The sequence below is a fragment of the Bos mutus genome, chromosome 4 (assembly GCF_027580195.1).
Source record: "Bos mutus isolate GX-2022 chromosome 4, NWIPB_WYAK_1.1, whole genome shotgun sequence".
In the NCBI taxonomy this organism is placed as follows: domain Eukaryota; kingdom Metazoa; phylum Chordata; class Mammalia; order Artiodactyla; family Bovidae; genus Bos; species Bos mutus.
In genome coordinates, this window is record NC_091620.1 from 25,239,921 (window position 1) to 25,267,288 (window position 27,368).

Consider the following 27,368-nt stretch of genomic DNA (forward strand, 5'->3'; position numbering starts at 1 on the left):
CTATATGTAACTACCTTAGTTGTAGTCTCCATCATTTCTCACCTTGATAACTCTAACAACCTTGTAACTGGTCTTCCAATTAAATCTCTTTGCTAGTTAAATAAACTGATCCTAAAAACTTGCTGGGGACAGTGCCCGACTTGATCTGGACCCTCTCCAGCTTCTTCTATCGCACTCTTTCCCACTCTGCTGAACTTCCTACAGTTCCTCTGAAAGACCATACTCTGTTCCACCTAACTGCCTTTACTCAAGCTGCTTGGTCCCCATGTGAGACGTTCCAACTCTGCCCTGTTAACACCTACTCAGACTACTCAGTGTTATCTCTTCTGAAAAGGCATCCTGATGACTTCCCTTCCTCTGTCCTTCCCACATGTTGAGTCAGGTACCTCTTCTTGCACTCCCACACTCCCACTACCTCATCAGGACATTTACCACAAAGAATTATATGTTCAAATTATTCTGTAATTATTTCTTTACCTGCTTCTCTAGTATCTAGATTATTGAGCTAGCATAGAGCCTGTTACTCAGGAGGCAATCAAAAAATACTGAAAGAATGAAAGCATGAATGAACGAACAAGGTTAGTTAAGTCTGTGAAATCTGATGAGATAACAGGAGGAGATAATGGAGAGGACAGAATGTTGGAGTAATACCCATCTTTAGTGAGCAGGAAGAAAAAAAGCTAGTATAGGAAACGGAATGAACAATCAAAGAGGTTGGAAGAAAACATCTCAGATTGTACATCAAGGTATAACCCAAAAAGAGAGAAAAATTTAAGAAGGTGCAGGTGGTCAACAGATCAAACACTACAAACAGGTCAAAGGTGAGAAGTAAGACAAGGCCCCTGGGTCAGTGGCGGCCACTGGGGGTCCTGATGTTGCTGGTGCTGAGTTTAGTCCCACCTCACTCTTCTCAGCACAGTCAGTCCATCTTCCTCAGCCATTTTTTGAGGCGATTTAGGGCTTACAAAAATAACCAAAGGTATGAAACTTACCTGTACTAATCTCTTTTTTCCATGATTAAAACATTGAAAAACAGAGCATAAACAAAAGAAAACAAAATCCCACCAACCAGACAAAATGTTATTTCACCATTTCCTTTTTTTATGTTTATACAAAATTGATATATTGAATTTTATATCCTAATTACACAATTGCTTGATTATACTTGTTTAGTCAGCCTAAGTTAGCTTTCTCATTATAAATCAATAAATTAGCATTTTAATCTTTTAAATAGGAAAAAGAAAAATCATGTTATAGAATTTGATGTACTGCTTGGCCACGTGTACACAGTGGTTTGTTTGTTTTTTTTTTTGGTCACATAACACTAAAATTATCTCTTAGTTTCTATTAATAAAATTATTTTTGCTAGAAGGTAGCATAGCAGGAATTCCCTGGTGGTCCGGTGGTTATGACTAGGTGCCTTCACTTCCACGGCCCAGGTTCAATCCCTGGTCAGGGAACTAAAATCCCACAAGCCATGCGGTGCAGCCAAAAAATAAAAGAAAAGAAAAAGAGAATTTTTAAAAAAGGTAGCATAACACTCTCTGTATCTTATCTTGACCTATTTATTTTTTCATCATCTGGAGCTTGGCTGCTAAAAATAGATTAGGCACTAGATATAGGAAATGTCTTTAGCTGCTGCAGGACTTTTTTCTAGACTTTAAAAAAAAATAATCTCTTCAGTCAAAATTAGATAAATTGGCTTTTAAATAAGGTCTAAATTATAATATTAAGAATGCCTGTCTGACAATTTGTTATATCTAGAAAAATAGTGTGAACCAGAGTTTTCAACCCTCTTCTGAGATTTTCTTTTTTTCAGTAGGAATATGTTTTATTGAAAAAAAAAAAAGAAAAACAGAAAGAATGAAACCTAAAAGTAAGGTTACTAGGTCAAAGGATGTGAACATTTTTAAGGCTTTTGATACATACTGCCAAATTAAATCCAGAAAGGCGGTATTAAATTTATACTTCCTTCAGTATATGAGTTTGGACTTCCCCATACCATTGCAACACTGAGTACTCTTATTTTTAGTCTTTGCTGACCTAATAGGCAAAAAATCTTATTATTTCAGTTATGTTTATAACAATAGTGAAAATAAACATCTCATATTTATTGAGCTTTTTATTATTTTTTATTAATTGTTCATGTTCTTTTGCCTATTTTTCCAATGGGTATTTGTTTTTAAACTATTAATTTGTAAGAGCTCTTTATATATTCATGATACTAACCATTTGTTACAAATATTTCTCCCTTTTATCTTATTAATGGCTTCTGACATACAAATTTACAGTCATATAAATTTTATTTCCTCCTTAAAATCATATTAGAAAAGCATTTCCCATACCCTTATTTTATAAATTATTCAAAGTTCTTTTTAATATACTTACAAGGGAATAATACTGATAGTGAGATGATTTATTTCTACCATCTAATACACATGAAGTAATTCTAACTTCCCAAAATTTATAATTACAGTTCCAACAGTGTTCAATATGAAATACAGGTTTAAAATTAAAATTCTAGACTTCCCTTAATCCAATTTTAGCTGTTCAGACAATTTTTAAAAACCAGAGTTTTGAGTTTAGAAAATTCAAAGCTCCCTTTAACCCATATGAAGCACAGATCTCTTGCTAGTTATCACCCACCTCTCAAAAACCTGTTAGGGATCCTTATGATGGGACAGGACTGAATGAAGCGCCTCCTAACTGGGTCCCATCGTATTTTCTTCTTACCTGTTACCACAATTATCAGCAATAAGTCAGACACATACAACACATGGCAAATAATACATAGCAACTGCAGTTATAAAGACAGAAAAACAGGAAACAAAACAATACTTGAATACAGAAAGAAATGATGTAAAGTAGCATTTAACCCTGTTTTGAAAGTCAAAACAAAATCAAATTAATATATAAGCAGTGATGAAGGTTTTCAATTCATCCCCAAAAGAATATGAACAATTATGTGCACCATTTTTCAAAATTCTGGTTCAATAGAACATGCATTCAATAATCACCAATGCCATCTTGTGGCAAAAATTTACCAGGAGCTTTATAAACAGATCAGAAACGATGACATTTTTAAAAGTCAGTGAATGTTAAAAAGGGAGCTCTTACTAAAACTAATTTGATATAACGTAGGCTCCTGTTCTCTTCTGGGTTTGGTGTTAATTCTTTTATCAGTTTTATGGTTAACAGGATAAAGCAATGGGCATCATTCTTTAAATATGAAATAAGCTGATCTCGCTAAATTAAAATTTTATGATAGCAAACGAATAAAACAAACATTTAACATTTGACAATTCCCCAGTGGGGGGAGAAAAATAAGGAAATTTTTCTGTCTTCACAGGAAGCAAATTAACTGCACATTAATCCCAATTAAAACTTGTTCTTATAATATAGAAGAAAAATGCAAAGTGTTAATGGGATAATTTTGTCTCTTCTCAAAGTGCTGATAGCTCCCAAAGACAGCTCTTATAGGCAATAAAAACAATTAACATTGGTATTGAATTTAAAGTTACAAAGAGCTTCTATACATGTTATCTCATTTGATCCTCACAATAAGCCTGTACGGTTTCAACAGTCATTTCATTAAGCACCTGCTCTGCTGTGAGCCCCAGGCCAGAGGACGATATGACTCCTAGCCTCAAGAACTCATGGTCTTCTGAGGAAGGCAGATGCCTAAACAAATAATTACATTTCACTGAGGTAACTGCTATTAACAGGGGCAATAAAAACACTTCAAGGAAGATATTATCATCTTAATTTATAAGTAAGGAAGCTAAAAAAAAAAAAAAATTAAGTGACTTAATGCCAAAGCCAGGAGTCAAGTCTGGGCAGTCTGACTCTTAATACGTGCCTTCTTTCTACTGCATCACACTTAACCTGTCTCAAATTCCTTAGAAAGCATATAGTTTTTTATTTTGGCAACTGGAAATATCTTAGATGTAGTACTTGTACGTAGAGATACACAAATTCTGTGTAATGAAATGGCATTACCTGTACATGTATACTTAATATTGTGGAGGAGAGAGACTTGTGGGCAAAGGAAAGAATTATTTATTTTGCAAAGAGTTTATCTGTTAGTCCTCTAAGTCTTTTAAATCAGCAGTTCCCAAATGTTGGCCTATGGACCACTGCTAGGCTAAGGTAAAGATTTACTAGTACAACACAAAATAAGAAAAATATGGACAAGGCAGTAAGTTTTTTAAATGCTAAAATGTTCCATTTAAAAGTCTATTCTTTTTTTCAGAAATTAGAAACTTCTGTTATTAAATATTCTTTTGTGAGATGAAGGTGATAAAAAATGGTAGCTGATTTTGTTTTTTAATATTCTTTCTTAGAAAAACAGAAATTTTGCAAGCCTGTTTGTATCCCCAAATAGATATATGTTTTTTAATTTATAGGTTTATGGCATCCAAAAATTGGAAAACCACAGCTTTTAATCAATACAATACTTGTCGATCACTCATAAGTCCAACATTGTAAAACCACACTATCAAAGGATACATAAGATGCATAAGAAACTTCCCTTGCCCTCAAGGAGCTTATATTCTAATTAGGGAGACAAGACAAACACATAAAACAATTAGCAATACGAGACAAAATATAACAAGTGATTAGCTTAAAATTTGACATCTTTATGTATCAAAAGCATTGAAATGTACATACCCTTTGACCCAGCTATTCCACTTCTAGGAATTTATTCCTAAAGAAACAATCATAGATGCATGGAAAGACGTATGGACAAAGATACTACGGTATTATTTATAATGGTAAAAAATCTGAAACACTTTCAGAGTCCAATCATAGGGAAATGGTTAAGTATGCTAAGTAAACATACTTAAATATATTCACATTCTACACACCACTAAAAAATACACACAAGAGTATTTACTAACATGAGAAGACATTCACAATATATTGCAAATGAAAGTACAGGTACAAAATAGCAGTAGCGTATTATACCATATTAACAAAGAAAAAAGTATATATAGTCATGAAAAATTCAGGCAGGATATACATCAGATTTTAATTGTGGTTATCTTTGGGCAGTTATTAAGAGCAATTTTGTTTTCTTTTCCTAGTGCTGTCTCTATTTTCCAAGCTTTCTCACTGAGTAGGTATTACTTTTGGACGGGAAGAAAAACAATACCATATTACTAATTTTTTTTGAAGCTATGATAAGAAAATACTATAAAGAAACATATCAAAGTGCTAACAGCAGTTATGATTCAGGTTGAGGATTATCACTCCTTTTATATTATCCCAAAATTCTAAGACATACATTATTTTATAGTGGAAAAATATAAAACAAATTTAGATAACAGTGAGGGAGTAATACTGAAAATTACTGAACCAAAGTTGTAATCAAAAATGCTTTTTGATGTTTTTTCAGAATTTGTCATACATCTTTGGCCTGCTTCTCTGTCAGCAACCAACATAAGTCTGTCAAAGGCACGGGCTAATATTGACTCTGCAGAGGGTTATTCAGGCGAAGTAGGCACTAACTTCAGAAGCCTTGTTTTCTTCCTTTAGCCAAAGAGCTGATAAAATGAGAAACCAGCAACATACCAAATATATCTTTCCAATTTCAAGTAAACATATTCCTGAAATTTTGTTTATTGAAGCTTTAATTTTTATATATTTGAGTGTCAATCTTCATTTGTGATTGCTTCTACTCTTCGAAACAAAAACCATAATTTTCCAATCATTTCATCAAGATTTTATTTTTGGCTAGCTTTTAAGTTTTTCCTGTTTATTTATTACACTATAAATATGATGTAGTCATCAATAATCAAGACAGTAGGCTGAGCACACTGCAAGCAACTCCCCTCTCCCCAAAACCTCACAAATAACACAAAAGCCATTTAAAAAATATATAATCAAAAAAGAGCAAGAAATGGTCTTAGTCAATCACTGAAAAATGAAAAGCTGATAGAATCAGCTTAAAGGAGGTTTATCACAGTCCTACACACCCAGAGTAGAAGGCTATTGCAAGTGATCTGAACAGCCCTTAGAGTTAACTAAATAAGCCCAGAGGTGAAAGCAGAAAGAACAGAAATAATTTACAGAATTTCAGCATAACTGGTTAGGAGTCGTTGCTTCCAGATAAGAACAATGGCATCAAACTAGAAAGGTGTCACTCCCCAGGTAGGAACAATGAGTATATAAACACTTGGATCAAAAAGACAGGACAGGAGGGAGGAGGGTTCAGGATGGGGAACACATGTATGCCTGTGGAGGATTCATTTCGATATATGGCAGAACCAATACAATAAAGTTTAAAGATAAAAAAAAAAAGACAGGACAGAGCTTTGAGTGGATATTAAATCCTAGGAAAAAGGGGACAGACATTAGAGAAGACTGGCAATTGCATAGTCCATCTCTACCCACAGTCAGTGGAGACTTGCTGCAGTAAACAGATCTAACATTCACAGGAAGGCTAACCAGGACTATCAAATAAAGATGAGTGAGCACAAAACCAAGACCCAAACATGAAAAAGTTATTAATGTTACAAAAAGAACTCACACCCAAAGAAAGAGAGCTAACAAATTAAATAGAGTAAGACCTTAGATTAGGTACAATTACTATCCTGAGATATACCAGACAGTAATATTGGGATTTCTTTGGAAGGAATGATGCTAAAGCTGAAATTCCAGTACTTTGGCCGCCTCATGTGAAGAGTTGACTCATTGGAAAAGACTCTGATGCTGGGAGGGATTGGGGGCAGGAGGAGAAGGGGAAGACAGAGGATGAGATGGCTGGATGGCATCACTGACTCGATGGACGTGAGTCTGAGTGAACTCCGGGAGTTGGTGATGGACAGGGAGGCCTGGCGTGCTGCGATTCATGGGATCGCAAAGAGTCGGACACGACTGAGCGACTGAACTGAACTGAATACATTTATTTAAGAAGAAATAAATTGGAACTTTTAGAAATTAAATTTTGATCATTTAACTAACAAAAAAATTAATTAAGGATGATAAAAAAGAACGAATTAAATTACTAGTTAAAAGATGGAGCCAAAGAAATTCACCTGAATACAGTATAAAAGGAAAAAGAGGTGGGAAGCATTTTAATAAGATATAAAAGGGAATTGAGCAGTTATTATAAAAATTCCACCTGCTTTTTTTTGCAGAAACAGACAAGCTAATATGAAACTTCATATGGAAACACAAGGAACTCATAAAACCAAAATAATCTTGAAAAAGAACTGAACTGGAAGACTTATACTTCCTGGAGTCAAAGCTTACTGCAAAGACATAGTATTCAAAACTGTAGTACTGGCATAAGGATGGACATGTGTATTAATGGGACAGAATTAAAGAGTCTACAAGTAAATCCATATACATCTGGTCAATTGACTTGACCAGGGTGACAAGATTACTCAATGAGAAAAGCATAATCTTTTCAACAAATGGTCCTGGGACAACTAGATATACTTTTAAAATGAGAAATCTGTATCAACTCAAACTCTCAGTCAATTATGAGAGTGAAATTAAGACATTCTTAAAATTTTTTTATTATTATTTTTTGGCTGTACTGCATACCTCATGGGATCCTAGTTCCCCAACCAGGGATCAAACCCATGACACATGCAAAGGAAACATGGAGGTTTAACCACTGGACCACCAGGGAAGTCCCTCCCAAGACATTTTTGAATGCACAAAGACACAAAATTTTTGCTTCTCTCAAGAATTCTGGTGAAAGAATTACTCAGAGATATATATCTAGAATTTTTTAAAAATTCAATAATCATCATCAAAGTAAAAGAAAAGAGTAAGCAGAGAAGTGCTGACTTACTGAATAAGTGTTTTAGTAAAACAAAAGCTTACTAACATTCACAAGTGTACTCTCAGGTGATATTGACAAATAATTGTAAGGGTAAAAAGAAGGGTTGGGAGAAGGGTAAGTTCATGAATGGTTAAAAAAAAAAGATACAGAGGGTGACTAATATAGATATTGATAGAAAATATAAACTTAAGTATTATGTAAAGACTTTAAGATGGCATCATTCCAAACATTTAAGGCAGACACAAATGCTTACAGAGAATAGAGAATCTTCTCATTTATAAGACTAGTAGAACCATCATATCAAAGTCTGATAAAGATATTAAAAATCATTACAGGTCAACACCTTTTAGAAACACAGGCACAAAAATTCTAAACAAAATATTATCAAATCAAAATTACATAGAAAGGATAACATCATGATTAAGTGAAATTTGTCCCCAAAATGAGACTGATAAAAAATTCAAAAATCAGTATAATTCACCACAAAAAACAGAATAAAGAGGAAAAACTATACCATCATCTCAATAAATGCAGAAAAAGCATTTGATAAAATTCAACACCAAGCAAACTGGGAGAAAAAAAAATAACTTATGCTTACACAAAAACCTGTCCATAAATGTTCACAGAAAGTTCATTCACAACAGCCAAAACCTGACCAACTTTCCAATGAATCAGAATGGGTAAACAAACTGTGGTTCCGTCTATGCCATGGCAGACTACTCAGTACCAATCAACTACTATTGATGGGGGCAACAACTTGGATGGCTCTCAAGGGAATTATGCTGAATAAAAAAAACCAGCGTCAAAAGGATACATGGGAAAAAAAAGAGGTTACATGATTCCACTTATATAACATAACTGAAATGATGAAACTATATAGAGATGGAGGACAGACTAGGGGGTGCCAGAGGTTTGCCAGGAAAGGTGGCTGTGCCTACACTTGAGGGGCCCTTGTAAATGGATCTGTGCCGTACCTTGACTAGGCAGCCATGAAAATCTACACATGTGACAAAATTACACAGAACTCAAAACACATGCATAGACACACACATGAATTAGTGCATATAAAACTAATGAAATCCGAGTAAAGTAAGTTGATATCAATGTCAATTTCCTGGTTGTTACTATGCGATAGCAATAAGATATTACCATCTGGGAAACTGGATGAAGGGTATATGGATCTCTCTGAATTATTCCTTACAACTGCATGTAAATTTACAATATTCCAAGGTAAAAAGTATGGAAAATAAAAACCAGAATGAAGAAGAAAAACCTAACTATGTTGATATGGAGCAGACTGCATTCAAAATGACCTATCAGAAACAAGAATGAATATTTTAACAATCAGAACTATTGACAGAGAACTCGATCTAAGAATTCTAGTTTAGATGATATGGTCCTACTGCTTTATACAATTTAATATTCGTAACGAATTTCCAAAGAGAAGCAAATTAATACTGTATTCAGAATCACTGCATGGTTGTGCAGACTGTTACTGCATGAGAACTCCATGCCAAGTGGATAAATGGGAGCTAAAATTCAGCCTGCACTCTACTCCTAATGTACTCGCAGAACTATGTCTACCTGTGCCACGGCATACTTTGGGCTGACAGTGACCAATTTGTTAAGTAAATTACTTCCTTTTAAACATGAGAGAAATGACATGTACTGAGTATACACTCTATTTGCAGCATGTATATACATTCATTTTAAAATGTCTGCCTTTGCCTTTCAAAATAAGATCTGAACCTGTATCGATTCTGCTGTGCTGCCTGGGTACAGAGTATTTTTTAAGAGACTTTGGTTCTGCCTCAAATCCTTTTTGAAACAAAGCAGTATATAAATTAATACAAACCAAAATATGAGTTACAGTGCTACACTGTACTGTGTTCTGGTTTGGTCATGCATTATGTATATGTATATATGTCTGTATGTGTGTGTGTGAAAATAACTGTATTCCTTAAAAAAATTCTCTTCCAAGAACTCATTTAGTCCTTACCACAACTCAGAGATAGATAAAAATTATGATCCCAAATTTACAGATGAGGAAACTAAGACACAGAGAGATTAAGTAATTTGCCCAAGGTCACTTAGCCAAGTAATAAGTAAAAACTCCAGGATTCAAACCCATGCAGTCAATAATGCTCATAACCTCAATTCAATTTGGCACCTGAAAACAAGTATGTGTAATAGAGGCACTTGATAAATACTTGTTAAATGAATGAATGAATATTGAGGCAGTAATTCTCAACCAAAGATACACTCTCCCAACTCCTTAAAGAAGTTACTCTCCTCTCCCAAGATGCTCCATTATACAGTCATCCCTCAATTTCAACTGAAGATTGGTTCCAGGACCCCTTACAGATACCAAAATCCAAGGATGTTCAACTCCCTTATTCTATAAAATGGTTAAGGCTTAAGTATGCATATAATCTACTCACACATCTTCCTCTATACTTCAAATCCACTCTAGATTGATAATACCTAATACAATGTAAATGCTATGTAAGTAGTTGTAAATACAATGTAAATTATCTGTAAATAGTTGTGGGAGTGAAGCAGATTCAGATCAGATCAGATCAGATCACTTGCTCAGTCGTGTCTGACTCTTTGCGACCCCATGAATCGCAGCACGCCAGGCCTCCCTCTCCATCACCAACTCCTGGAGTTCACTCAGACTCACGTCCATCGAGTCAGTGATGCCATCCAGCCATCTCATCCTCTGTCGTCCCCTTCTTCTCTTGCCCCCAGTCCCTCCCAGCATCAGAGTCTTTTCCAATGAGTCAACTCTGCATGAGATGGCCAAAGTACTGGAGTTTCAGCTGTAGCATCATTCCTTCCAAAGAAATCCCAGGGCTGATCTCCTTCAGAATGGACTGGTTGGATCTCCTTGCAGTCCAGGGGACTCTCAAGAGTCTTCTCCAACACCACAGTTCAAAAGCATCAATTCTTCGGTGCTCAGCCTTCTTCACAGTCCAACTCTCACATCCATACATGACCACTGGAAAAACCATAGCCTTGACTAGACGAATCTTTGTTGGCAAAGTAATGTCTCTGCTTTTGAATATGCTATCTAGGTTGGTCATAACTTTCCTTCCAAGGAGTAAGCGTCTTTTCATTTCATGGCTGCAGTCACCATCTGCAGTGATTTTGGAGCCCCCCAAAGTAAAGTATGACACTGTTTCCACTGTTTCCCATCTATTTCCCATTAAGTGATGGGACCAGATGCCATGATCTTTGTTTTCTGAATGTTGAGCTTTAAGCCAACTTTTTCACTCTCCACTTTCACTTTCATCAAGAGGCTTTTTAGTTCCTCTTCACTTTCTGCCATAAGGGTGGTGTCATCTGCATATCTGAGGTTATTGATATTTCTCCCAGCAATCTTAATTCCAGCTTGTGCTTCCTCCAGTCCAGCGTTTCTCATGATGTACTCTGCATGTAAGTTAAATAGACAGGGTGACAATATATAGCCCTGACGAACTCCTTTTCCTATTTGGAGCCAGTCTGTTGTTCCATGTCCTGTTCTAACTGTTGCTTCCTGACCTGCATACAAATTTCTCAAGAGGCAGATCAGGTGGTCTGGTATTCCCATCTCTTGAAGAATTTTCCACCGTTTATTCTGATCCACACAGTCAAAGGCTTTGGCATAGTCAATAAAGCAGAAATAGATGTTTTTCTGGAACTCTCTTGCTTTTTCCATGATCCAGCGGATGTTGGAAATTTGATCTCTGGTTCCTCTGCCTTTTCTAAAGCCAGTTTGAACATCAGGAAGTTCACGGTTCACATATTGCTGAAGCCTGGCCTGGAGAATTTTGAGCGTTATTTTACTAGCGTGTGAGAGGAGTGCAATTGTGCGGTAGTTTGAGCATTCTTTGGCATTGCCTTTCTTTGGGATTGGAATGAAAACTGACCTTTTCCAGTCCTGTGGCCACTGCTGAGTTTTCCAAATTTGCTGGCATCTTGAGTGCAGCACTTTCACAGCATCATCTTTCAGGATTCGGAACAGCTCAACTGGAATTCCATCACCTCCACTAGCTTTGTTCGTAGTGATGCTTCCTAAGGCCCACTTGACTTCACATTCCAGGATGTCTGGCTCTAGGTGAGTGATCCCACCATCGTGATTACCTGGGTCGTGAAGATCTTTTTTGTATAGTTCTTCTGCGTATTCTTGCCATCTCTTCTTAATATCTTCTGCTTCTGTTAGGTCCATACCATTTCTGTCCTTTATCGAGCCCATCTTTGCATGAAATGTTCCTTTGGTATCTCTGATTTTCTTGAAGAGATCCCTAGTCTTTCCCATTCTGTTGTTTTCCTCTATTTCTTTGCATTGATCACTGAAGAAGGCTTTCTTATCTCTTCTTGCTATTCTTTGGAACTCTGCATTCAGATGCTTATATCTTTCCTTTTCTCCTTTGCTTTTCACTTCTCTTCTTTTCACAGCTATTTGTAAGGCCTCCCCAGACAGCCATTTTGCTTTTTTGCATTTCTTTTCCATGGGGATGGTCTTGATCCCTGTCTCCTGTACAATGTCACGAAGCTCATTCCATAGTTCATCAGGCACTCTATCTATCAGATCTAGGCCCTTAAATCTATTTCTCACTTCCACTGTATAATCATAAGGGATTTGATTTAGGTCATACCTGAATGGTCTAGTGGTTTTCCCTACTTCCTTCAATTTAAGTCTGAATTTGGCAACAAGGAGTTCATGGTCTGAGCCACAGTCAGCTCCTGGTCTTGTTTTGGTTGACTGTATAGAGCTTCTCCATCTTTGGCTGCAAAGAATATAATCTGATTTCGGTGTTGACCATCTGGTGATGTCCATGTATAGTCTTCTCTTGTGTTGTTGGAAGAGGGTGTTTGCTATGACCAGTGCATTTTCTTGGCAAAACTCTATTAGTCTTTGCCCTGCTTCAGTCTGTATTCCAAGGCCAAATTTGCCTGTTACTCCAGGTGTTTCAGTGTTTGCTATTTCGAATTTTTTATTTTCCCGAAATATTTTGGATCCAAGGTTGGCTGAATCCATGGATGTGGAACTCGTGGATAAAGAAAGCTAATTGTATCATTATACTGCCACTTAAGAATAAAACCATAGTAAATTATTCCTAACTACTGGAATCAGATCAGATCAGATCAGATCAGTTGCTCAGTCGTGTCCGACTCTTTGCAAACCCATGAATCGCAGCACGCCAGGCCTCCCTGTCCATCACCAACTCCCAGAGTTCACTCAGACTCACATCCATCGAGTCAGTGATGCCATCCAGCCATCTCATCCTCTGTCGTCCCCTTCTCCTCCTGCCCCCAATCCCTCCCAGCATCAGAGTCTTTTCCAATGAGTCAACTCTTCATATGAGGTGGCCAAAGTACTGGAGTTTCAGCTTTAGCATCATTCCTTCCAAAGAAATCTCAGGGCTGATCTCCTTCAGAATGGACTGGTTGGATCTCCTTGCAGTCCAAGGGACTCTCAAGAGTCTTCTCCAACACCACAGTTCAAAAGCATCAATTCTTTGGCACTCAGCCTTCTTCACAGTCCAACTCTCACATGCATACATGACCACAGGAAAAACCATAACCTTGACTAGACAGACCTTTGTTGGCAAAGTAATGTCTCTGCTTTTGAATATGCTATCTACTGGAATAACTGTTAATAATTCCCATCCCTTAGGTTTTTAGGAGTCAAAATTTGTGAGGAACAACTGTGCTGGCAACTTGAAGCTCACTCTGATTCTTTTAGGGGCCTTCAAGTAGTGTGCAAGCAGCTGTTGACTACTTGCTGGTTTCTACTGTACTTCCCAAATACATGCAAAGGAAATGTATCTTTAGGGAACTAACAATATTGAGGCAAAAGCAGCAATTTGCTCCCCCAGACATCAGATATTGTATCTTCTGTTTTTTAACCACACTCCTTATTTATTTTAAATATTCCATTTTCACATGTATCTGCTTATAAGCCAACTCTATAAATAAATGGTAAATGAATGAAAATTGCTGGTTCTCGCCTTTTTGTTGTTTGCCATTTCTACTGGTCATTAAAACATATTCATTTCCCTTGCCGTGCTTCATTTTTCTGTTTTCTTTCACTTTAGTCTCTTTGTTCTTCGGACACTACTCCTCTAACACGTGTAGCAAAAGGTAGGCCGATCATAGATTTCTTTTATTCTATAAAAATTAAGTAATCACAGTACACTGAGAGACATCTTCAAATCTTAAGCTATTCTTTGTCATTTCAGTTTATATTATTAGTTATTCAAGTACTACTTTACTGAAAAAAAAAAAAAAAAGGGCTTGCTGGGTGAGTAGTTTTGTCTTCAGAGGAGAGAGGGAGCACAGGGGGAGCTGTAATTAAACTGTTCCAAAAGGTAGCCCGGAAACCAGTGTTCATAAATGATACTATCCTTCCTTAGAAATAGTAAAAACAAAAGAGGCTAAAATTTTTACAGATTAAAAATTAATCAAAAAGTATTGTAATTCATAAACTTCTGTTAGATTGAAATACTATATCAGGATCTAACAAACACAAATTCTAGGAACACTTCTAATCTAAAATAACATCATCACAGGCTCCCAAGACTTTGAAATAAAGTTTTAAATAAAAACCCCACCCTCTTGGACCAGTTTAATCTTTTGATAGGAAGGATATAACTATAAGCACATCACAAACTATATATATACTAGACTATCTCCAAAGCTCTAAAAATTCTACCATTTTCAACAGAATCAGAAAGGCTTTAATCTTAGAACTTACCCAGTACAATGGTTCCTGAGATGCTGGACTAGATGGCTCATTGCAAGCTTATTAAAAAATACAAAAACAAAAAGCAGATTACCAGGTCCATTCCAGTAGGTCCAGATTACCAGGTCCATTTCAGTAGGTCTGGTACATTAACTTTGGTAGGGAATTGGGTTCCACTGAGACTAATAAAAATTATGGCTCTCTTCCCAGAAAAAAGCACATGTATGTTCACAATTTTACATATGATACAATCCTCTGAAGACTATCCACAGACTTGTGAATTTATAGACCCCCAAGTTAAAAAATCAAAAAGAATTTAGACCCTGAAAGTTACAATTGTTTTCAAAGGGTAGCTAAATGAAGAAGGAATGGATTTATTCCATATTCTACTAGAAGATACAACTGAAAAGACTTTAGACCCAGAATGTTATAACTGTCTTCAAAGGGTAGTATTCTACCAGAAAACACAACTGGGAGAAACTCAAAGTTGCAGCTGAATTGAAGGCAAATCTTTGTAACAATTAGAGACAACAAATAATCTGACAGCTCTCTGCAAATAGGCAACCCATTAACTGAAGAGATCAAAATAAGAAGATCTCTTTAAACAGAGATTTTTTTTTTTTTTAATTAGACCTATTGTGAAAAGGATTTCCACAATGGGTAGAAGATAAAGCAAGATGACTTCCAAGGTCTTTTTCAATTTTAATATTTTATGATTCTAAGGCATTTTAGAGGAGGGGAAAAGCGAAAAATTAAAAGTCATTTTAAAACTTTTTTTTTACTTCTTATAGGTTGTTTTCTATGTTTAAAGATTTAAAAAAGAGTCTGCATTTGTGCTCTAAGTTATCTGTGTCAATGTGGCTTTTTTTTTTTTTTGAAGTATAGTTGATTTACAATGTCGTGTTGATGTGCACCTGTCTAGAAATGTAAACTATAGCAAAAGGATCTGTATTAAGCATATTAAGCTAAAATATCGAATATTTTTCTACAACCCTAAAAAACAATCTGATCAGTTTCTTTACTAACAACTACATATCTGAATCCTAATTATACTGAAATGAAAATTTATAGTAATAATTCACCCAAGAGCTAGACTACACTGTTTGGTCTTTACTTGCTCCTGGATTTCTTGTACTCTGTAACTTGAATTTCCAGAGAATAACCTCTTTCCCAAAAAACATTTCTGAGAGAAAGAGAGAGAAAAAAAAGACTACGTACTCTATGAGTACAGATGTTAGGAGACTAAATATGAAAAACAGATTTTTAAATCAAATCATTTTGACAAAGCCTGCTGATCTAAAATTTTGCAACCTCCCTCCTTTAAGGAACACTGAAGATGGGTAGCTCCTTACAGACAGAGTCCATGTTATTTCTGCAAGTGAAACTGAGGAACTCCTAAGGAGAAGGAAATCCAAAAATTCCAACAGTCAAACAATTGTATCCAGAAATGCCATTTATTATTTTTGCTATTCATTGTTTCTTGATTAAAACTAGAAAAGTGATCAGTTTTGAAAGTGAAGACACAACTGTTTTATATAAATTAACTTTGCTTTCTCTCAAGTCACCATTTTCTATTGGTAAATGCAGTGTCTTCCAAGAAAAGATCTAGACTTGACCAATGGCAATGAGAGCTTGTGGTGGACTAATCTTCCCAAAAAGAACAAAATACTCATTAAATAATTAATTTTTAACATTGGATTTTTAAAAAACTCTTAAAATTTGGTATTTAGAAACAAACTATCCTGAAAAACTGATAATAATCCTGTTATGTAATAAGCAGAGAGCCAATATCTTAAATGCAAAACTAAAAAAATGCCAGATATTAATACAGCCAAAGTACACATGATTTCTAGTAAGATATTTGCATGAACCATTATATTCAGAAATAGCTGTTCTTTACTTAGAAACAAAAATTACAAAAAGTAACATTTCACAAGAACACTTGTACTGAAGTATTCTTTCTAAAAAGGCACAAATTTTGGACTTAAAATCAAAACTGAATAGAAAAGATTTTGTTACAGCTTTGAGAAGTTATTTTTCTCCCTGAATGCTTTCCTCAATGTTTTCCTTTGTATATACATAGTATTTAAAGCTAAAGACATTACCTCTTTTAAAGGTACCCAATTCACATTCAGTTCAGTTGACTCAGTCGTATCCAACACTTTGCGACCCCATGGACTGCTGCACACCAGGCTTCCTGTCCATCACCAACTCTCAGAGCTTGCTCAAACTCACGTCCACCGAGTCGGTGATGCCATTCAACCATCTCATCCTCTGTCATCCCCTTCTCCTCCTGCCTTCAGTCTTCCCCAGCATCGGGGTCTTCTCCAATAAGTCAGTTCTTTGCATCAGGTGGCTAAAGTACTGGAGTTTCAGCTTCAGCATCAGTCCTTCCAATGAATATTCAGGACTGATTTCCTTTAGGATGGACTGGTTGGATCTCCTTGCAGTCCAAGGGACTCTCAAGAGTCTTCTCCAACACCACAGTTCAAAAGGATCAATTCATCAGTGCTCAGCTTTCTTTATAGTCCAACTCTCTCATCCATATGTGACCACTGGAAAAACCATAGCTTTGACTAGACAGATGGCAAAGTAATGTCTCTGCTTTTTAATATGCTGTCTAGATTGGTCATAGCTTTTCTTCCAAGGAGCAAGCATCTTTTAATTTCAAGGCTGCAGTCACTATCTGCAGTGATTTTGGAACCCAAAAAAGTGAGTCTCTCACTGTTTCCATTGTTTCCCCATCTACTTGCCATGAAGTGATGGGACTGGATGCCATGATCTTCGTTTTCTGAATGCTGAGCTTTAAGCCAGCTTTCTCACTGTCCTCTTTCACTTTCATCAAGAGACTCTTTAGTTCTTCTTAGCTTTCTGCCATAAGGGTGGTGTCATCTGCATATCTGAGGTAATTGATATTTCTCCCAGCAATCTTGATTCCAGCTTGTGCTTCATCCAGCCCGGCATTTCACATGATATATTCTGCATATAAGTTAAATAAGCAGGGTGACAATATACAGCCTTGACATACTCCTTTCCTTTCCAACAACCAGTCTGTTGTTCCACGTTCAGTTCTGTTGCTTCTTGACCTGCATACAGATTTCTCAGCAGACAAGTCAGGTGGTCTGGTATTCCCATCTCTTTCAGAATTTTTCAGTTTGTTGTGATCCATACAGTCAAAGGCTTTGGAAGTAGTCAATAAAGCAGAAGTAGATGTTTTGCTGGAACTCTCTTGCATTTTTGAAGATCCAATGGATGTTAGCAATTTGATCTCTGGTGTCCCTGCCTTTTCTAAATCCAGCTTGAGCATCTGGAAGTTCATGGTTTGCATACTGTTGAAGCCTGGCTTGGAGAATTGGGGCATTACTTTGCTAGCGTGTGAGATGAGTGCAATTGTGTGGTAGTTTGAATATTCTTTGCCATTGCCTTTCTCTGGGATTGGAATGAAAACTGACCTTTTCCAGTCCTGTGGCCACTGCTGAGTTTTCCAAATTTGCTGGCATATTGAGTGCAGCACTTTCACAGCAGCATCTTTTAGGATCTGAAATAGCTCAACTGGAATTCCATCACCTCCACTAGCTTTGTTCATAGTGATGCTTCCTAAGGCCCACTTGACTTGGCATTCCAAGATGTCTAGCTCTGGGTGGGTGATCACACCATCGTGGTTATCTGAGTCATGAAGATCTTTTTTGTATAGTTCTTCTGTGTATTGTTGCCACCTCTTAATATCTTCTGCTTCTGTTAGATCCATACCATTTCTGTCCTTTATTTTGCCCATCTTTGTAAGAAATGCTCCCTTGGTATCTCTAATTTTCTTGAAGAGATCTCTAGTCTTTCCCATTCTATTGTTTTCCTCTATTTCTTTGCATTAATCACTGAGGAAGGCTTTCTTATCTCTCCTTGCTATTCTCTGGAACTCTGGTATACCTTTCCTTTTCTCCTTTGCCTTTAGCTTCTCTTCTTTTCACAGCTATTTGTAAGGCCTCCTCAGACAACCATTTCACCTTTTTGCATTTTTTTCTTGGGGATAGTCTTGATCACTGCCTCCTGTACAACCTCTGTCCACAGTTCTTCAGGCACTCTGTCTATCAGCTCTAATCTCTTGAGTCTATTTGTCACTTGCACTGTATAATCATAAGGGAATTGATTTAGGTCATACCTGGATTGTCTAGTGGTTTTTCCCTACTTTCTTCAATTTAAGTCTGAATTTTGTAATAAGGAGTTTATTATCTGAGTCACAGTCAGGTCCCGGTCTTGTTTTTGCTGACTGTATAGAGCTTCTCCATCTTTGGCTGCAAAGAACATAATCAATCTGATTTCGGTATTGACCATCTGGTGACGTCCATGTGTAGAGTCTTCTCTTGTGTTGTTGGAAGAGTGTGTTTGCTATGACCAGTGTGTTCTCTTGTCAAAACTCTGTTAGCCTTTGCCCTGCTTCATTTTGTACTCTAAGGCCAAATTTGCCTGTTATTACTGGTATCTCTTGACTTCCTACTTTTGCATTCCAGTCCCCTATGATGAAAAGGACATCTTTTTTGTATGTTAGTTCTAAAAAGTCTTGTAGGTCTTCATAGAACCATTCAACTTCAGCTTCTTCAGCATTACTGGTTGGGGCACAGACTTGGATTATTGTGATATTGAATGGCTTGCCTTGGAAATGAACAGAGATCACTCTGTCATTTTTGAGATTGCATCCAAGTACTGCATTTTGGACTTTCATTGACTATGAGGGCTATTCCATTTCTTCTAAGGGATTCTTGCCCACAGTAGTAGATATAAAGGTCATCTGAGTTAAATTCATCCATTCCAGTCCATTTTTAGTTCACTGATTCCTAAAATGTCAATGTTTACTCTTGCCATCTCCTGTTTGACCACTTTCAATTTACCTTGATTCCAGGTTTGTATGCAATATTGTTCTTTATAGCATCAGACTTTACTTCCATCACCAGTCACATCCACAACTGGGCATTGTTTTTGCTTTAGCTCCGTCTCTTCATTCTTTCTGGAGTTATTTCTCCATTTTTCTCCAGTAGCATATTGGGTACCTACCAACCTGGGGAGTTCATCTTTCAGTGCCATATTTTTTGCCTTTTCATACTGTTCATGGGGTTCTCAAGGCAACAATACTGAAGTGGTTTGCCATTCCCTTCTTCGGTGGACCACATTTTGTCAGAACTCTCCACCATGACCTGTCCATCTTGGGTGGCACTACACAGCACGGCTCATTGTTTCATTGAGTTAGACAGGGCTGTGGTCCATGTGAACAGTTCGATTAGTTTTCTGTGATTGTGGTTTTCATTCTGTCTGCCCTCTGATGGATAAGGATAAGAAGCTTATGGAAGCTTCCTGTTGGAAGAGACTGACTGTGGGGAAAAATGGGTCTTGTTCTGATGGGTGGGGCTATTCTCAGTAAATGTTTAATCCAATTTTCTGTTGATGGGCAGGGCTGTGTTCCCTAACTGTTGTTTGACCTGAGACCAAACTATGGTGGAGATAATGAAGATAATAGTGACCTCCTTCAAAAGGTCCCATGCATGCACTGCCACACTCAACCCTGCAGCAGGCCTCCAATGCTGCAGCAGGCCACCGCAGACCCACGCCTCCAATGGAGACTTCTGGACACTTACAGGAAAGTCCAGGTCAGTCTCTTATGGGGTCACTACTCCTTTCTCCCAGGTCCTGGTGCACACAAGGTTTTGTTTGTGCCCTCCAAGAGTCTGTTTCCCCAGTCCTGTGTAAGTTCTGGCGGCTCTATGGTGGGGTTAATGGCGACCTCATCCAAGAGGCCTTATGCCACAGCCAGGTCTGCTGCACCGAGTCCCTGCCCCTGCGGCAGGCCACTGCTGACCCATACCTCCACAGAAAACACTCAAACCCTCACAGGCAGGTCTGGCTAAGGCTCTGTGGGGTCTCCTTGTGTGTTCCAGGTTTTGTTAGAGCCCTCTGAGAGTCTCTAGTGGGAATGGGGTTTGGTTCTAAACACAATTTTGCCCCTCCTACCGTCTTGCTGGAGCTTCTCTTTTGTCCTTTTTAATTCACATTAGAAAATTCATATTCCTGCATCAAGTTTGTGTACTTCCGTGTGTTTTAAGGAATTTATTTTATGTGACACCAAGATGTTTGCAGCTAAGCTTTGATCAATTACACATCTGATTCAAATTAACTGGGTTGATAGTTTGCTGATGAAACCATATGGCAAGAGACACTAAGTAAAAAGGGAAAGCAACTTTTCTAAAAAAGCACCATTCAACTGCAATGACTGTTTACCTCATCTTTTTTTTTTGGTTTAATTACTTCTAATTTCATTGTCTAGTCTTTAGACAACTCAATGATCACACCTTAGATAAAGCTTGGAGCAAACTGACTGACAGTACAGCAATATAAAAAAGAAGAGCATGAGATAGAGCTGAATTCTAAATGCAGCAGGAAGGTACTAAGGATTTTGATCTGGGAAGCAATAATCATAGTTACACTTTGGGCAGATTAATCTTGTTTCAGTATATAGAATGAAATAGAAAAGGAAGACTGAAAGTGACAAAAACATTACAGGTTTCCCCTGTTATCCTAAAGCAGACCGTTCCCAATGAAACCTTTCCTAAGCAAAATGGTGTTATGCAAAGAAGCAATTACCTTAATTACCTTTGTGCTAACTGATGTACAAAATAAATCCTGATAAAGCCCAGATACTCACAGACACAGTGCAAAGCTATGGTGGCCTGATGCTGAGATGATGAGTGTAGTTTCCAGAGAAGGGGCCTGGAAGGGCCACTCATGCTGCTTGGGGTGTGTGCTGCCTCTGTACCAGGTCACTGCAAAACAAATGCTGAACCCATATTTTTGCTTTATCATAAAAATGACAATCCTCTTCCAATTTCTTTCAGTTAGTGAAAACAGACACTAACATAGGACTTTCTTAAAAGTGGTGTAAAGTAAACTTGGACAAGTGGGGAATAACCCATATTTGTGTTGTCTATTTGTCTTCTTAGTTGCTAAGTCATGTCCAACTCTTCAGTGACCCCAGAGACTGCAGCCTACCAGGCTCCTCTGTCCATATTTCCCAGGCAAGAATACTGGAGTGGGTTGCCATCTCCTTCTCCAGGAGATCTTCTCAACACATAGACTGCACCTGCATCTCCTGCTTGGCAGGCAGATTCTTTACCACTGAGCCACTGGGGAAGCCTTTACCTGTATTAATAAAGTCAAATTTGAGGCAATGAACACCTGAATTATGGCACTACTGGGAAAGACAGGCAACAGAGACGAGGACAGCACAGAAGTTAAAAGCATGGACACTGGGACCACATTGCCTGCATCCAACTCATAAGGGTTCTGTCCCTTGTGAATTATATGGCCTTAGAAAAGGTGTTACCCTCTGGGCCTCAGTTTCTTTCTCTATGAAAAGGGAACAATAACAGTACCTACTCCTCATTAGGTTATGAGTAAATGTTTATAAAAATTCTTAGCTAATAATAGTTACTATATGTGGATAAAACACAAGGGCTTAAAGACTAGCTGGATGGGAAAGTTGAGTAAGGTAAAGAGATAACTATCAGTGTGAGTTTTAAAATTCTATAACTTAAAGAAAACTTTAAAAACACAGATATTGAAGGGCAAGTCAGCAATATTTACCACCATGCATTACACAATCTTTTTAAAGAGTAAAAGACCAGACAAAATGTAAATATCTATCAATTGTGTGGCTGGCACTTTGCTATATACCTTGAAAAGAACACAATATTGAAAATCAACTATACTCCAATAAAATTGTTTTAAAAAGACTGTGTAGCTGATAAATTACTATACATCCATACAATGCAATACTTTCAGCCATGAAGAAGAATCAGATCAATCTAAATATACTAATATAGAACAATTCCTACAATATATTTTTAGTAAAAATAAAAATAGGTGCAGAAAGAATATGTACTCCAGAAAGAATATGTATTCTTTATGTATTTACTTTAATTTGTTCAAAAATAAAGATAACATATCTACATGTGAAGCAAAAGTGAAAGTCACTCAGCCGTGTCCGACTCTTTGCAACCTCATGGACTATACACTGCATGGAATTCTCCAGGCCAGAATACTGGAGTGGGTAGCCTTTTCCTTCTCCAGGGGATCTTCCTAACCCAAGGATCGAACCCAGGTCTCCCACATTGCAGGCGGATTCTTTACCAGCTGAGCTATGAGGGAAGCCCAAGAATATTACAGTGGGGAGCCTATCCCTTGCCCAGCGGATCTTCCCAACCCAGGAATGGAACCAGGGTCTCCTGATTGCAGGCAGATTCTTTACCAACTGAGCTATCAGGGAAACTCCATACTTATATGTATACATATGCAAATTTTAATTCTGGAAAGATACACTAAAAACTAACAGATGTGATACCTCTGGAGAATTAGTGATCTAAGGAGAAGAGAGATTTGGTCTCCCTTGTATACTATTTTATCACGCTTATAGAGTGTTTTTCAGTTTAACAAAAATAATTTTTAAAAAATGACAGGCAAAAAAAAAAAAAAAAGACAGGTAGGTAAGGTTGAGTTCAATAATAAGAAATCATATTTACATACGTAAGTGAGCATAACTTTTTATGTGTTCTACAAGTTTGCCCAGTATAGATACTGGTAACAGTCTAATGATCTGGGTGTGCAAAAATACTAAAGACTGTTTTTTGTGTGTTTTTTTTTAAAAAAGATCTTAAAAACAGCATCTGTTGTTGTTTGGTCGCTAACTCATGTCTGACTCCCTGCGACTCATGGACTGCGGCATGCCAGCCTTCCCTATCCTTCACTATCTCCCGGAGTTTGCTCAAATTCATGTCCACTGAGTAGGTAATGTCATCCAACCATCTCATCCTCTGTTGCCCCCTTCTCCTCCTACCTTCAGTCTTTCCCAGCATCAGGGTCTTTTCTAATGAGTCAGCTCTTAGCATCACGTGGCCAAAGTGTTGGAGCTTCAGCTTCAGCATCAGTCCTTCCAATGAATATTCAGCATTGATTTCCTTTAGGAATGACTGGTTTGATCTCCTTGCTGTTCAAGGGACTCTCAAGGGTCTTCTCCAGCACCACAATTCGAAAGCTAATTCTTTAGTGCTCAGCCTTCTTTATGGTCCAGCTCTCACATCTGTATATGGCTACTGGAAAAACCACAGCTTTGGGTGTACAGATCTTTTTTAGCAAAGTGATGTCTCTGCTTTTTAATGCACTGTCTAGGTTTGTCATAGCTTTTCTTCAAAGGACCAAGAGTCTTTAATTTCAAGGCTGCAGTCATTGTTCAGTGATTTTGGAGCCCAAGTAAATAAAATCTGTCACTGTTTCCATTGTTTTCCCCATCTATTTGCCATGAAGTGATGTGACCAGATGCCATGATCTTAATTTTTTGATTGTTGAGTTTTAAGCCAGCTTTTTTATTCTCCTGTTTCACCTTCATCAAGAGACTCTTTAGTTTCTCTTCACTGTCTGCCACTGAAGTGGTATCACTTGCATATCTTGCATATCTGAGGTTGTTATTTCTCCTGGCAGTCTTGATTCCAGCTTGTGCTTCATGCAGCCTGGCATTTGCATGAGGTACTCTGCAAATAAGTTAAATAAGCAGGGTGACAATATACAGCCTTGACGTACTCCATTTCCAATTTTGAACAAGTCCGTTGTTCCACGTCCGGTTCTAACTGTTGCTTCTTGACCTGCATACAGGTTTCTCAGAAGAGAGGTAAGGTGGTCTGGTATTCCCATCTCTTTTAGAATTTTCCACAGTGACTGTAAGTACCATCTGCATGCTAATAATTCCGAAATTTATATCCTGAGCCTCTACCTCTCCCTTGATTTGATTATATATGGGGATTGTTTACCTTATATCCTCTACTTAGATGTCAAATAGGCATGTCAAGCTTAACACAGCCAAAAGAGAACTCTTGACTGACTTCCACAATCCTTCTTGTCTCAGTCTGCTCCATCACATTTAATGACACCATCATCCATCCGGTTGCTTAAGACAAAAACTTTGCAGTCATCCTGATTCTTCTCTTTCCTTCATATCTCATAATAAATCCTGTTCATACCATTTTCAAAATATATCTCATATTTAATTATTCTCACCACTTATACCACTATACCCTGTTCCAAGCCACTACCATCTTTTTAGGAGACTATTGCAGTATTTTTCTAAATAGCCTTTATGCCTCACTTTTACCATTTCCCACAATCCGTTCTCTACCTGGCAGTTACAGTAAGCTTTAAAAAATGAAAATCACACATACACAAAAAAATGTAAATCACATCACATACTCCCTTGCTTAAAACTGTCCAATAGTTCCCCCCTTAGAATAAAGAAACGTCACAAATTCCGTTTTAGACATGCTGAACTTGAGGGGTAAATGCCATGTAAGTGGAGACATGAAGAAGGCAACTATTTGGCCCTCAAGAGCGATTTAGGCAGAATTACAAAGTGGCCTGATTTCTTCATATATAACTGAAAAATGAACACCATGGATTTAGGAAAAAAATACCTAAAATAATCTGAAAAAAGAAGGGCAGAGGCATGGGACCAAGACTTGAGAACTCCAATTCCTTAAAGGCCTGGTAGAAGAAGGATCAACAAAGAAGACTTAGTATGAGTGGCCAGACACAAAAAGAAAACCAGAGCTGATGCCAGAGAAGCAAAGGAAAAAGGATGTTTCAAAATGAAGAGAGATCAGGTAAGGTGGAAACTGAAAAACATCACCTGATTTGACAACACATAAGTCACCTGTGACTTTAACAAGAGCTACTTCAAAGAAAAGAGGGGGAGATATGCAATGAAGACCTCAACTCTAGTCAATATTTTCACAAACTTGGCTCTGAAGAAAAGGGCACAACCAGAAAGATAAAACTTGAGCAAGCTCAAATGCTAAAGGCATGACTTGATCAACAGAAAGGGTCAGAAGACAGGTAAGTGATAAAAATGTAAATATTCTGAAAAGTCTGAAAAGGCAGGAAGGGGTGGAATCGCGGAAAAGACAGAAGGATACAACAACCACTGATAAGATTAGACATAAAACTGTACTTGGAAAAGCCATGCAAAAACTGTATGTGCTAAATTCCTAGGTTAAAGAAGTTTATTTAGCCTTATGTAATGTAAAATAACCTAAACTCAACTCTTCTGCCTGAGTAACTATAGATATTGACAATTACTAATACATTCAATAAATATTTATGAAAAGTCTGCTATAAATGGGGCAGTGTTCTAGTCCTGTGGAAGGTGACAGAGAATAAAACGTTATTTTTCCCTTTAAGAAGCCCACAGTTACACAGGAAGCTCAGTCCCCAATGCTTTGTGACAACATAGAGGGGTGGACTGAGGAGGGGGTGGCAAGGAGGCTCAAGAGGGAGGAGATATATGTATGTATACTAACAGCTGATCCACATTGTAAGGCAGAAGCAAAGCAATTGTCTTCCAATTTTTTTAAAAAAGCCCATAGTTAGATAAGTTCAAAAACAAATACTTGCAAAGCAATTCAATATAAGTACTGTGATCCTTTGTATAAACAAAAGAAAGTGATGGCACAAAGAAGAGGCACAATAGCACAGACTCTGAAGTCTAAGAGACAGTCTGAATCCTAACTCTGTCATTTACTAGCTATATGCACTTCTTGCAAGTTCTGCAGCTTCTCTATAAGCCTCAGTTCTTCATTACAGAAGGGGATGAGAAAGCTAATTACCTCACAAAGTTATGAGGATTAAATGAATTAATATTTGTAAAACACCCTGAACAGAGGCAGACACACAGTAACTACTCAGTATAAGTAATCTATTTGCATTAAAAGAGAGAACAGAAAAACAGCTGTGTAACGTATACTTGGGTGGGTCTTAGAAGGGATTTAGGAAATGGCAGTCTAAGAAAAAATGGTTATGTGCAGAATCATGACACAGTGTGGTACTGCAAGAAATTGCAACTTAAAAAATATCTCCTTCCCAACCTAACTTCTTCTAAGAACTTAAAGCAACTAACTGCAAATAGTTCTATAGCTGAAATATAAAATGAAACACATAAGTGGTGAGGCTGTAGTGGTAGAAAAGGTCAGAAAAATTAGAGTAAAGAGGAAAAACTGGCAAGAGTTTGTAACCAACTGTACAAGAGGTGAGCAAAAGAAAGGAATCTAATGTAATTCTCAGATTTCTGGCTTGATTCACTAAATTGATGAGGTAGCCATTAAATTAATCAGAATAAGGAACACAGAAGCAAGAACAGGTTTGGCAGGAAAGATGATGAAATTGTTTTCAGACAAGCTGAATTTAAGGCACTCATTAGTCACTTGAGTGGCACTGTCTAGTAGCCACTGGCAAACAGGCCAGGAAAAGAGGTCTGGTCTAGAGACAGATTTGTATGTTGTCAGGATATTAATGACATCACCCAGGGGAAAATATAAGAATGAGGAGGGAAACAAACAGATATACTCTTGGATATCAGTATTAAGCACCAGATAAAGAAAAACTAATGAGAAATTCAAGCAATAAAAAGGGTAACTAAGAGCTCTTTAGGAATACAGACTGTGTCTAGTTATATATTCCCAGACTTTAGTAAAGGGGCTAGTCGAAATCAAAATCTAGAGAAACTGGGTAGGATGAAGACTAAGAGATATCTAATGAATTTGGCAGTTAATAAGTTATTACCTTAGCAAGAAGACTTGAGTAGAACAATGGAGGCAGAAGTGAGAAGTGCAATAGACTGAAGAGGAAAAAAAGAAATTAAACAATTGAGTCTATTCTTCCAAAACCTTGGCTGTGAAGAAAAGAAGTAAAATAGTACATCAGCTAGAAAAAAATCTAAACAGTTATTCATATGATAAATTGAGGAGAAACAGAGTCTAC

The 27,368-nt window shown here is 37.3% G+C and overlaps 1 protein-coding gene across 2 annotated transcripts in view; it reads right to left on the minus strand.

Moving 5' to 3' along the window:
- KLHDC10 (kelch domain containing 10) overlaps positions 1-27,368 on the minus strand; it is a 65,206-nt gene that overhangs the window by 26,802 nt on the left and 11,036 nt on the right. The window contains exon 2 of one of the 2 annotated variants that reach the window (XM_005905276.2): positions 2,647-2,733. The exons of the other annotated variant lie outside the window; for it this stretch is intronic. Within the exon in view, the coding sequence (XP_005905338.1) occupies positions 2,647-2,733 (87 nt within the window). The remainder of the gene's footprint in view (positions 1-2,646; positions 2,734-27,368) is intronic. 2 annotated transcript variants of the gene reach the window in all.